At 37.0% G+C, this 13,406-nt stretch overlaps 1 protein-coding gene across 1 annotated transcript in view; it reads left to right on the top strand.

Moving 5' to 3' along the window:
• NRK (Nik related kinase) overlaps nucleotides 1–13,406 on the top strand; it is a 575,538-nt gene that overhangs the window by 251,698 nt on the left and 310,434 nt on the right. The window contains exons 9-10 of the mRNA XM_053699167.1: nucleotides 1,281–1,359; nucleotides 4,305–4,480. Of these exons, the coding sequence (XP_053555142.1) occupies nucleotides 1,281–1,359; nucleotides 4,305–4,480 (255 nt within the window). The remainder of the gene's footprint in view (nucleotides 1–1,280; nucleotides 1,360–4,304; nucleotides 4,481–13,406) is intronic.

Below are 13,406 nucleotides of genomic sequence, written 5' to 3'. Positions count from 1 at the left end.
GGAATGTTTGTGAATTCTGTATATCAGTCCGCCTGTTTCTATACAGAATCATCAATATTAATTCATGTCACTTATACAGTACTGCTAGGTCCAAATACATCTGAGAAATAAGATGTTGAGTGATGTTACATCACAATAAAATAATAATCGGTTACTGAAATATTACAAGTCCACCCAATGGAAGGTCAGGATGAAAAATGTATGTTCTCATTTTAGTGATAAAATAATTGGCAAGATAGAATATCTCATGAAAGCCAACTTAGATACTAAATGCTAAGATTATAAAAAAAGTAATGTACCCATATACTGTTTTGTATTATATGTTTTAAGATTTTAATGACCAAAAGTATAATTTTTTGCGTTGTCTGAATAATCATCCTTCAAGATAATATTTAAATGTCATTCCATTTCATCCAAACATTTTCTCTTTTGAACAAAATTGTGACACTTAAAATTTTTTTTTCTTTTTTCTTTATGAAATCCACTGCAGTACTATTCAAGATCGGATGAAGTTTATTACACAATAGAAACATTGATCAAAGTTATTTTGAGAGTGTTAAAATGATACGCACTATATGGTAGCTGTGTTTGCAGCAATTTATAACACTGCTTCCATAGAGGTCAATTTATCAAAGGCTTCATCAGCCTTTGCCCCCCTACGACTGCAGGTTTTCACAAGAGAACCTGCAGTCCGTATTTATGAAGAAGAAGTTATCAGACTGCTGCTTCCCTAACTTCTTCGCCACCTCTTAGGTGGCGAATTTCAATCTCCACGATCTCGTTCGACAGGGGAGATTGACAGCTCCTGCCCGTGTATAATTGGCTGTCCGCGGGCAGGGGCGGTATTGCACAAGAGCGCAAAATATCGTTCTTGTGCAATGCTAAATTCTGGCAGCAGAATTCATCTCGCCTGAGGTGAGCTCCGGCAGACAGGGGCACATATGTATGCCCCTGTCTGTCGTAGCTTGGTAAATCGACCCCATAGTGCAATACACGCATGATCTTGAGTTTACATTAGAATGTTGTCATGGAAAAATGCCAAGTATAAACAACATCAAAAGAAAGTAAATAGGAAGATTTGTTTAAATTGCGCACTATATTTGATTTATGAAAGCTTTATTTTGACTCCTATCTGCCTTTACATGGAATCCTGTTTTAGCTTTTAAAATGTCACTGTCCTTACAACATTACAGCGCTGGTGACTGTCCCTTCTGAAACTATAAATTAGCACAACCTTTAGAGACTAACTTCACAAAAGATGTATTGGTCTTGTTTTCCAGCCCTCTGTGACATGCATCCTATGAGAGCCTTGTTTCTTATCCCAAGAAACCCACCTCCAAAATTAAAATCAAGGAAATGGTACGTACTTGTTTGAAACATACAGAGATTCAATCCCTTGCTGGACTCTTGATTTCATTACCTACTCGATAAAATGAAGAACACTTTAACCATAATAACAAATGAGTAAAATTCTGCAGTAAAACAGCAGGTCACATGAACCAAACCTGTGCCAGTTGCAAAGTGATATCTAACTGTTAAAGGGACATGAAACCCACATTTTTTCTTTCATGATTCAGAAAGAGAATGCAATTTTAAACAACTTTCCAATTTACTTTGATTATTTAATTTGCTTCTTTCTCTTGTTATCTTTTGCTGAAAGGTTTATTTAGGTAAGCTGAGGAGCAGCAAAGAACCTAGGTTCTAACTGCTGATTGGTGGCTGCAAATAGATACTGATTGTCATTGGCTCACCCATGTGTTCAGTTAGAAACCAGTATTTCATGTCTCTTTAAGCATTAATTATCACACATAACAATTTATGGTACAGCATTTTTTACAGCTAAAGGCTTAGGGGCCTATTTATGATTGTGCGAGCGGACATGATCCGATATAGGGGATCATATCTGCTGCACATCGATAAATGCAGACAGCATACGTTCTATGCATTTATCATTGCACCAGCAGTTCTTGTGAACTGCTGGTGCAATGCCGCCCCCTGCAGATTTGAGGCCAATCAGCCGCTAGCAGGGGGTGTCAATCAACTCGATCGTGTTCGATTGGGTTGATTTCTGGAGATTTCTGTCGTCACCTCAGAGCAGGCGGACAGGTTATGGAGCAGCGGTCTTTAGACCGCTGCATCATAACTGGTGTTTCTGGCGAGTCTGAAGGCTCGCCAGAAACACGACCCTTCAAGCTCCATACAGAGCTTGATAAATAGGCCCCTGTGGGTCTGTTGTGTATATACACCTATATATACATACAGTATATACTGGTTTTTGTGTAATCAGCAAATGTATATTCCATCACTGAGACCCGGTATTAGAGGTAAGAGAGATTTACTCCCTGTATGAAATGAATATACTCTATATCCGCATACTTTACAGTAAATCATACACTGTCCTTAGGACAGTACCCTTAATACTTTTGTTCTTGATCCTATTATTTGACACCAGAGGGAAATGTAGATATGAAGTATTTACCCTTGCTCTGATCTATGAGCATTTCATGTATATATTGACCTGCATTAACACACTCAGGTAGAGATACATAAGATAGGACAATATGTGCCTAATTGGAGCACTATATATATATATATAGCTTGCAGGAAACACAGGGCATCAAGCTCCATACATAGCTTGATAAATATGCCCCTTATTCTTGATATTTATTATGTATTTATTGCTACCTGTCCCTTAACAGGACATGAAAACCAAACATTTTCATTTATGATTTAGACAGAGAATACAATTTTAAACAAATTTCCAATTTAATTCTATTATCTAAATTGTTTCACTCCATTGGTATCCTTTGTTGATGGAAGCTTCAATACACTACGAGGAGCTAGCTGGACAAACTGGGTGAGCCAATACCACAAGGCACCAGGCAGCAGCTCCTGAGCCTATCAATGTATCCTTTTCAGAAAAAGATACCAAGGGTCTATTTATGATGGGGCGGGCGGACATGATCAGATATAGCGGATCATGTCTGCTTCATATCGATAAATGCAGAGAGCATATGCTGTCGGTATTTATCATTGCACCAGTAGTTCTTGTGAACTGCTGGTGCAATGCAGACCCCTGCAGATTCACGCCCAATACAGAGCTTGATAAATAGGCCCCCAAGAGAACAAAACAAATTAGATAATATAAGTCAATTGTAAAGTTGTTTCAAATCACATGTTCTCTCTAAATTATGAAAGAAAGAAAAATGGGTTTAATGTCAGTTTAACATTTTCCTTCCATTGGAGCTTGATGCCCTGTGTTTCTGGCGAGCCTGCAGGCTCGCCAGAAACAGCAGTTATGAAGCAGCGGTCTAAAGACCGCTGCTCCATAACCTGACCGCCTGCTCTGAGCAGGCGGACAGATATCGCCGGAAATCAACCCGATCCAGTATGATCGGGTTGATTGACACCCCCCTGCTGGCAGCCTATTGGCCGCGTGTCTGCAGGGGTGGCGTTGCACCAGCAGCTCTTGTGAGCTGCTGGTGCAATGCTGAATACGGCGAGCGTATTGCTCGCCTTATTCAGCGAGGTCTGTCGGACCTGATCCGCACTGTTGGATCAGGTCCGACAGACCTTGATAAATAGAGGCCATTGTTTCTGAAAAGTCAATTTGGAACGTTGTGAAGTTCCTGTTTTAAATAAGGCCCACAGTTTTTAATGTGAATGGCAATATTACATTAGTAAATCCCATTCTTTAAGAAACTAGATTATTATTTTTTTAAATACACTTGTTGACTACCATCTTTTTGATTAGAACTTTATGTGAAATAATACTCTTCCTTCAATGAATACATTTTGTTAAAATATTATCAGGCTTTGAATGGGTTCTGACTATTGAATTAGAACCATTCTTTAGAGTATTACTTCTATTTCTAATATACAAATCTGTTAAGATAATTCATGTTTAATGGACAGACTCCAGATATGACAAGAAGTAAGCATGACAAACTATAGAGCAAGCTGGCCTACTAGACAATAGTTTCTGTTATTCTGTGGAGAGATACTTGAAATTTTAGTGAACAGCTTTCACAGGATAATTTAGTATTTGAAGAATACAGTAGTCTGAATACAAGGCAAACACCATATGCTGGAATAATTAATAGCTGAAACTGATTTTCTGACCTCTAAAAATCAATCTCTGCAATAATTGCAACATATTTGGATGAATGAAGGGCATTACTGGAGCAACATCTGCATTTGCTTTAGCAACATCAATGCAATAATCTGATTCATTTGTGTTAAAAAACAAAAACAATTTAATACATATTATTTTTTTCTTTTTGTTTGTTTGTTTTTTCCTCCAGGTCAAAAAAATGTATTAATTTTGTTGATAGCTGCCTTGTTAAAAATTACACGCATCGCCCTCCTACGGAAACGCTACTAAAGCATTCATTTATTCGAGACATTCAAAATGAGCGGCAGATACGCATAATGCTTAAAGACCATCTGGATAGGACACGTAAAAAGAAGGGAGAAAAAGGTAGACATTAAGCTTTAAGTAATGAGTTTTGCATTTTCAGGAGTCGTCAGGTGTTTATGTGTGCGTATACATGTGTATATCTGCATGTGTGTACACATCTGTGCATATGCATGTGTGTGTGCGTGTATATATAAATATATATATATTGGTGTGTGCAGTGATACCTGTCTGTCTGGGTTTTTGTAAATTGGAAAACAAACCTTAAACAATTTTTTTAAATACTATAACTATTAAAGAAAATATACAAACAAGCTTAGGTTATCCATTTTACGTGTGGTCCTGCAGATAATTTTGAATGTTAAATTGAACATAAAATTAGGCAGATAATACATTCCTTTGATATCAGTTCCCTTAATGTATGTATGTCTGTGTTTTAATGGGAAATGAAAGTTAACATTAAAATACCCAGTGGCACATTTTAGATTTCAACATAAGCATTTGTGCAAAATTGTTCCTTATTAACCTTATCACTGCTCCCTCCCCCTTCTATTCTTCCTTACAAGTAATGTCACTATTCCTGTTACAGCCAGCAGTGGTAATTTTAAAAGACACATGTTTAACAATAGTAAGTATTTTGGAAAATTGAATCTATTCAAATTTTAAATATACTACTGTGCATTTCCATTTAGAATCTCCAATCCCTTTAAAAAATAATCTTAGTCCTTTTATTCTACCCCCCTACCAAGTCAACTTAGGTTTAAAAGGCATAGAAATAAAAATAAAAGAGACATTAAAAATTAAAATATAATTCCTCATAAAGGGCTAGATTACAAATGGAGCGCAAAAAATATTATCACTACTGTATGCTAACATGGCTCAAGCACACTCAATAGCACTTCTATTTTTACACCCATACTACAAGTCAAACGTTATATTTTATCATACGGGTGGTAGTGAACAAACATCTGGATGTCGGATAGTGCGCTAAATCCCTCATACAATAGACTTCTATGGGGGCAAGCAGAAAAATTCACGTTGGATACCACGTTAAGCCGATGGTGCGTAAAAAACTTCTGTTCAAGTAGTGGAGTTCCTCATTTAGTTCTATACTATAAAAAATAAATGAATGTATAACACATACAGTACATACATATACATAAACACATATATACTTAATCACATACATAAAGAAGAGATCTGGGGGCTGATTTATTATTGTGCGGACGGACATGATTCGCTGTAGTGGATCATGTCCGCCGCACATCGATAAATGCTGACAGCATACGCTGTTGGCATTTATCATTACGCAAGCATTACTAGTGAAATGCTTGTGCAATGCTGCCCCTGCAGATTCGTGGCCAATTGGCCGCTAGCAAGGGGTATCAATCAACCCCATTGTATCCGATCGGGCTGATAGCTGTCCGCCGCCTCAGATGTGGTGGACGCTGCCCCTAACATCGCTGCCACCTACATTATATTTATTAACCCCTAATCTGCCGCCCCCAACATCACCGCCACCTACATTATATTTATTAACCCCTAATCTGCCCCCCCAACGTCGCCGCAACTATATTAAATTTATTAACCCCTAAACCTATGTCTAACCCTAACCCTAAAACCCCCTAACTTAAATCTAATTGAAATAAATCTAAATAAAATTACTATTATTAAATAAATTATTCCTATTTAAAAATAAATACTTACCTATAAAATAAACCCTAAGATAACTGCAATATAAGTAATAGTTACATTGTAGCTAGCTTAGGATTTATTTTTATATTACAGGCAACTTTGTATTTATTTTAACTAGGTACAATAGTTATTAAATAGATATTAACTATTTAATAACTACCTAGTTAAAATAAAGACACATTTACCTGTAAAATAAAACCTAACCTAAGTTACAATTGCACTTAACACTACACTACAATTAAATTAATTACCTACATTAAATTAAATTAACGACAATTAAATACAATTAAATAAAATTAACTAAAGTACAAAAAAAACACTAAATTACAGAAAATAATAAAATAATTACAAGACTAAAGACACCTAATTACACCTAATCTAATCCCCCTAATAAAATAAAATAATAAAAAAAAAAAAAGCCCTACCCTATACTAAATTACAAATAACCCTTAAAAGGGCTTTTTGCGGGGCATTGCCCCAAAGTAATCAGCTCTTTTATCTGTAAAAAAAAGTACAAATCCCCCCCAACATTAAAACCCACCACCCACACACCCAACCCTACTCTAAAACCCACCCAATACCCCCTTAATAAAACCTAACACTAACCCCTTGAAGATCACCCTACCTTGAGACGTCTTTTCCCCCAACCGGGCCTCTACGAAGCTGGGCGAAATGGTCCTCCAGACAGGCAGAAGTCTTCATCGAAGCTGGGCAGAAGAGGTCCTCCAGACGGGCAGAGGTCTTCATCCAGACAGCATCTTCTATCTTCATCCATCCGGCGCGGAGCGGGTCCATCTTCAAGACATCCGATGCGGAGCATCCTCTTCATTCGACGGCTACTGGAACAATGACGGGTCCTTTAAATGATGTCATCCAAGATGGCGTCACTTGAATTCCGATTGGCTGATAGAATTCTATCAGCCAATCGGAATTAAGGTAGAAAACATCCTATTGGTTGATGCAATCAGCCAATAGGATTGAGCTCGCATTCTATTGGCTGTTCCAATCAGCCAATAGAATGCAAGCTCAATCCTATTGGCTGTTCCAATCAGCCAAATGGATTGAACTTCAATCCTATTGGCTGATTCCAATTGGCTGATAGAATTCTATAAGCCAATCGGAATTCAAGGGATGCCATCTTGGATGACGTCATTTAAAGGACCCGTCATTGTTCCAGTAGCCGTCGGATGAAGAGGATGCTCCGCGTTGCGTCCACAACAATGATATTATCTTCATGTGCTTTGCATTACTGCAAACACAACTGCTACCTTCTTATTCCAGTAATTTGCTTGTGCGTTATAATGAAGGAGCACTTAAGTGTATAACATGCTCCGTCTGTAATTACGCGTCTTATAAGGTACCAGACATGCTGTTAAACTTTGTTTGCTGATTAAGGCTGTTGATGCAGATCTTCACAAAAGATATGGATCACCACTTCTGCCAAAACACTCCTTCCGTGTATGTCTCACCTTTGCGGTGTGCAGGAGGGTAAAGCATCTATCCATTCACTATTTCCACAAACTGATTCACCAAATTGTGTGTGTAGTTAGTGAAAAGAACAGTTAGTTAGCTAGGTACATATCCCACTATGAGTGTGTGATTATCTGCAGCAATATGCTCCAGCTCCTGCCAGATCAAAGCTGGTGGTTGGTGAGAAAAGCACTTATGGTCTCTTGCCGTCTGTCTTCTGTGCCACTGAGGTATCAGTCCTGACCTCTTTGCTTGGGAAGCCTCTTAATACTGTTTCCAGTCGGCGTCTGCACTCACAGCATCGCCGCTTCCATCCAAGCGCGGTCATTCCGGCCTGACCCAATCACGTGACTCACATGTCACCAGTATCGCCAGGGATCACCACCTCCTCCAATGGAGATCTGGATCATACGTCACGACATGAGGCTCAACTGTTCCCCGCAGGCAATTCAAACATACATCCAAAGGAAAAGGGGACTCAGCGGTAGCATAAAACTTCACCTTTATTCGTACATCAGTTAAAATCCAAGGACAGGTTCACAAGGTATCCAGTATACAGTCTATGCCTTTCGGTGCTAGACCGTATTAATAACTGCTTAAAACACATCTTTAGACCACCTAGATGTGGGGACAAGCTCTCAATACTCTGTAGACAGGAAACCTATTGGATCTTAAGAGCTGAATAGTTTGGTTCCAATAGGTTTCAATTCGGAATTTGATATTATAAACTTCTGGCAGAGATAAATCTTCAGTAACGTTTGATCAATCTTTTGTTTTTTCGTTATTTGGATACTATGTATCTTTCTATGAGAGAATGTCCTTATGAAGGGTTAAAAATCTTATAGATATGTATGTTTAAATACATTTACATTAAGAATATTTTATGTCACTTTATTTTATGTGTCACCTATGTACTGATAATTATTTGTTCCCTTTAGATATTTACATAGAACAGTTTCAGTATGCTATAACTATAATTAGAGAGTATAGTAATACCATTATGTCCAGGTTTAATCTGTTCAGTTATGTTATACTTTGATTGTTCATGATCTGGTTATTTAAGGGTTAATCCTAGGCCAAACCTCTTTTTTGTTTTAACCTATTAGAGTGTGGTAGATGGTTTAAAGGTCTGCCACAGGTGTAGAAAATGTATGTCTATGATTACGGTGTTCTAACACCGAAACCGATCAGACGTTTTTCTGGTTGGTCATATGGAATTTTTACCATCTCCTGTGTGCTTTTAATTTATGCACAAATAAAGTTTGATGTTTTACTTTATTTTCTATCTAAAGCTTTTTGTACTCTTTTTTTCATTGTGGTTAAAACACACTAGCACTCATTACCTTTAAAAAGGGTGTTTTGCACACTCATTGGTTAAAAAAGGGTACACTCCCTTATCAGAATTAACCCATCAGGTACCAAATGACTATTTAAATTATTCACTCTAATATCCATTCAGGCTATATTGCTAAGCATTACTACATACATATTTCTATACATGTTATATTATATCCACACATTGAAGAAAGTGGTATTGTATCGCAATATTTAATATGCGTATATATTTATATATATATATATATATATATATATATATATATATATATATATATATATATATATATATATATATGTACGAAAGTATACGTTATGTCTATTGTTGACCCCATAGTGAAAATATATACATAGGAACAGTGTATGGAGATATAAAAAAAGAGAAAGGAAGGAAAACGATTAGATGAAAATCATATACTGCATCTAGTATATACATATACTATTATATATATATATATATATATATATATATATATATATATATATATATAGCGCTCCAATTAGGCCCACATTGTCCTATCTTATGTATTTCTACCTGAGAGTGTTAATACAGGTCAATATATACATTAAATGTTCATAGATCAGAGCAAGGGTAAATAATATGGATCAAGAACAAGAGTATATTCATTTCATACAGGCAGTAAATCTCTCTTACCTCTATTACTGGATCTCAGTGATAGAATACACATTTGCTGATTACACAAAAATCAGTATATATATATGTATATATAGGTGTATATACACAACAGACCCACAGTATCCTTCTCATATTTGCACCAAAACTTAAACCTCCAGAGAAGTTTATTTTACACTAAATGCTGCAGTTACTCAAACCGTGCACAAGGCTATACAGAAAGTAAGAGAAATCAAAGGGCACTCTCACTCCCAGTAATTTATGAGATCATATTCTGCATTTAAACCTTGTGGTACCCTCGTGCACAATTTGATTATCCACAGCATTTCTCTCTTTTCCAAGAGTTTATGTCTGTTGCCTCCCCTTTTGGGATGCATAACCTTGTCTATGCCTTGCCAACTAAAGCTAGTAGGGTCCTTATTGTGTTTCTGTACAAAGTGTTGAACCAATGGTGAAGAGGATTTGCCAACATTAATTGTGGAGAGATTCTCTAATTTGTGATCTGATGTCCCGTGTTGTGAGTCCAACATATTGGACCTTACATAGCTCACAGGTAATGAGGTAGATGTACTGTTCAAGCAATAGTTATTATTTGTGACTACTGATGTAAAAGAATCAGATATAACAATATAATCACATGCTCTACATCTTGTGCTTCCCCACCTGTACACCCCCTTGCTAGTTAACCAGGAGATAGTAACTTTATTGGGGTTATTAAGCACAGTGGGGGAAAGGTAATTACCCAAAGATTTATTCCTCCTGTAGGAACCTCTGACCCCTTTCTCTATACATCCCACTAATTTATCCTTGGCAATTAGGAGTTTAAAATATAGATAAAAGGTATATATAGATACAGAGTATTTACCCTTGCTCTGATCTATGAACATTTAATGTATATATTGACCTGTATTAACACTCTCAGGTAGAGATACATAAGATAGGACAATGTGTGCCTAATTTGAGCGCTATATATATAATAATATTATATGTATATACTAGATGTGGTATATGATTTTCATCTAATCGTTTTCCTTCCTTTCTCTTTTTTGTATCTCCATATACTATTGCTATGTATATATTTTCACTGTGGGGTCAACAATACGCATAATGTATACTTGTCGTACACACATATATAAATATATATACAGTATATATATATACATATATACGCATATTAAATATTGCGATACAATACCACTTTCTTCAATGTGTGGATATAATATAACATGTATAGAAATATGTATGTAGTAATGCTAAACAATATAGCCTGAATGGATATTGGAGTGAATAATTTAAATAGTCATTTTATATCTGATAGGTGAATTCTGATAAGAGGGTGTACTCCTTTTTAACCCTTTTTTAAGCAGTTATGAATACGGCCTAGCGCTGAAACGCGTATACTGTATACTGGATACCTTGTGAACCTGTCCTTGGATTTTAACTGATGTACGAATAAAGGTGAAGTTTTATACAAACGCTGAGTCACCTTTTTCTTTGGATGTATAGTTAGTGAAGAGGACACACCATATACTTGTAGCTCCACGCATACTTGCAGTCCCACACATTGTCATGTACCATATATGTTTAATTCCATTTTAAAACGTTTTTTTTTATTAACAAACCTTAGTTTTAAATGTATTAGTTATAATCATAGCTGTATTTCCATATAATTGTTTTGTTATGCAAACTATCAAACAATAATAATTCAGGTCTCCAAAAGCACTCAATTTTACTGCTGTGTTTTTTATTGACTTCAGTGCAACACCTAATTCCCTCATTTAATATGAGTGCTTTCCTTTAAAAGCATAGGGGGTGCTAAAGAGATGTTGGCCGCATTAAGATTCTCTAGTTAGCATTTTTTAACTTGAACTTGTAATACCTGATTGATTCTTCTTAGAGAGGGACAGAGCTCCCAATCTATCCCATTATGTATAATTATGCATAATTTAAAAAAAAAAAAAAACAACAACAACTTTGCAGTGTATTTTCATTATTTGCTTTGCCTTCTTTACCTGTAATTTAACTCTGAAAACTGTAATATATTCAGTTTAATGCATAATCCTGGCATTTATATCTGTCATACAGTAAAGGATAGAAGATAAATAATATTCCAGAGGCTTGTGAAGGGGTGTGTTCAGGGACTGCAAAACAATGCATATTTTTCTAACAATATGACAAGTGTTTTAAATGCTTAAAAAATGTATTTTGTATGCAGATCTGTTGTAAAGCATTGAATCATTTGTAATGCATAAATACAAAAAATACTTTAATAACCCTGTAAACTTTATTATTCAGATAAAGGCAGGTTCAGAAACATACATGTGACTAGAGCACTCTCCTGAGCTTCCTCAGTATGTTCTCGTGGAAATGAGCTAGGTTTCAACAAAGGATACCAAGAGAAAGAAGTAGATTTTAAAACACAAGTGAATTGTATTTTTGCTTAAAGGACCATCAAAGTGAATGTAAAATTTGACGAATGTGTGCCCGGTTTTTAAAAATCCTATTAAAAACAGGGGTACTTTCATACATCAAACTTTACATTTCATTGGTTTTATTAAAATATTTACCTTGTCTTCTTGAAACCCACTCCAGCGCTTCCCCCGCCTGTCACAAGCCTCTTCATACATTAGCAATGACGATTTTGGCTTCCTCCAATCACGGGGTGGCCTCAGGCAATGTTTGCTCAGGGGGGAAAGCCGTGATTGGAGGAAGCCGGATTCGTCATTGGGAACGTATGAAGAGACTTGCGACGGGCGGTGGAATCACTGGAGCGGCTTTCAAGAAGAAAAGGTAAGTATTTTAACAAAACCAGTGAAATGTAAAGTTTGATGAATGAAAGTGCTCCTGTTTTTAATAGGATTTTTACAAACCGGGCACACATTAACCGGGCACACATTCATCAAACTTTACATTCACTTTAAATGACAGCAATTGTCAAGGTTACCAATGACCTACTTACAGTAAAATCCAAAGGCCACTTCTCTCTGCTTATCTTCCTTGACCTGTCTGCAGCCTTTGACACTGTTGACCACCCTCTTCTGCTCCAAACCCTCCAATCCTTCAGCATCTGTGACACAGCTCTCTCGTGGTTCTCTTCCTATCTGACTAACCTTAGTGTAGTCTTCTCCGGAGCATCCTCTGCCCAGTTACCACTTTCTGTTGGGGTACCTCAAGGCTCTGTCCTTGGTCCCCTTCTCTTTTCAATCTACACGTTGTCGCTAGGTTCTTTAATAAAGTCCCATGGATTTCAATAACATTTGTATGCCGATGACACCCAAATCTACCTCTCTGCACCAGACCTACCTCCTTCCTTACTAACCCGTGTCACTAACTGTCTTTCTCACATCTCATCTTGGATGTCCTCTCACTACCTTAAGCTAAATCTCTCCAAAACCGAACTCCTTATTTTTCCCCCTTCTTCCAATGTCTCCACCACCAAAATTTCTATAACTGTTGATAATTCCATCATTACCCCTACCCCGCACGCCTGATGTCTTGGGGTCACACTAGACTCAGATCTTTCCTTCACTCCTCACATTCAGTCCTTGGCTAAAGCCTGCCGCTTCCACCTTAAAACATTGCTAAAATTAGACATTTCCTTACACAAGATACAACCAAGATTTTAATCCACTCTCTCATCCTTTCCCGCCTTGACTACTGCAATTCCGTCCTCTCTGGTCTACCTAGCTGCTGCATAGCTCCTTTACAATCCATTATGAATGCCTCTGTCAGGCTCATCTTCCTTACTCGTCGCTCTTCATCTGCTGCACCTCTCTGCCAATCCCTTCACTGGCTTCCTCTTGCCTCTAGGATTAAACATAAAATCCTCACCCTGACATATAAAGCTCTCAACTG

The sequence above is a fragment of the Bombina bombina genome, chromosome 1 (assembly GCF_027579735.1).
Source record: "Bombina bombina isolate aBomBom1 chromosome 1, aBomBom1.pri, whole genome shotgun sequence".
Taxonomy (NCBI): Eukaryota; Metazoa; Chordata; class Amphibia; order Anura; family Bombinatoridae; genus Bombina; species Bombina bombina.
The sequence above is the reverse complement of the archived record's forward strand: the minus strand, read 5'-3'. Positions and strand labels throughout refer to the sequence as shown.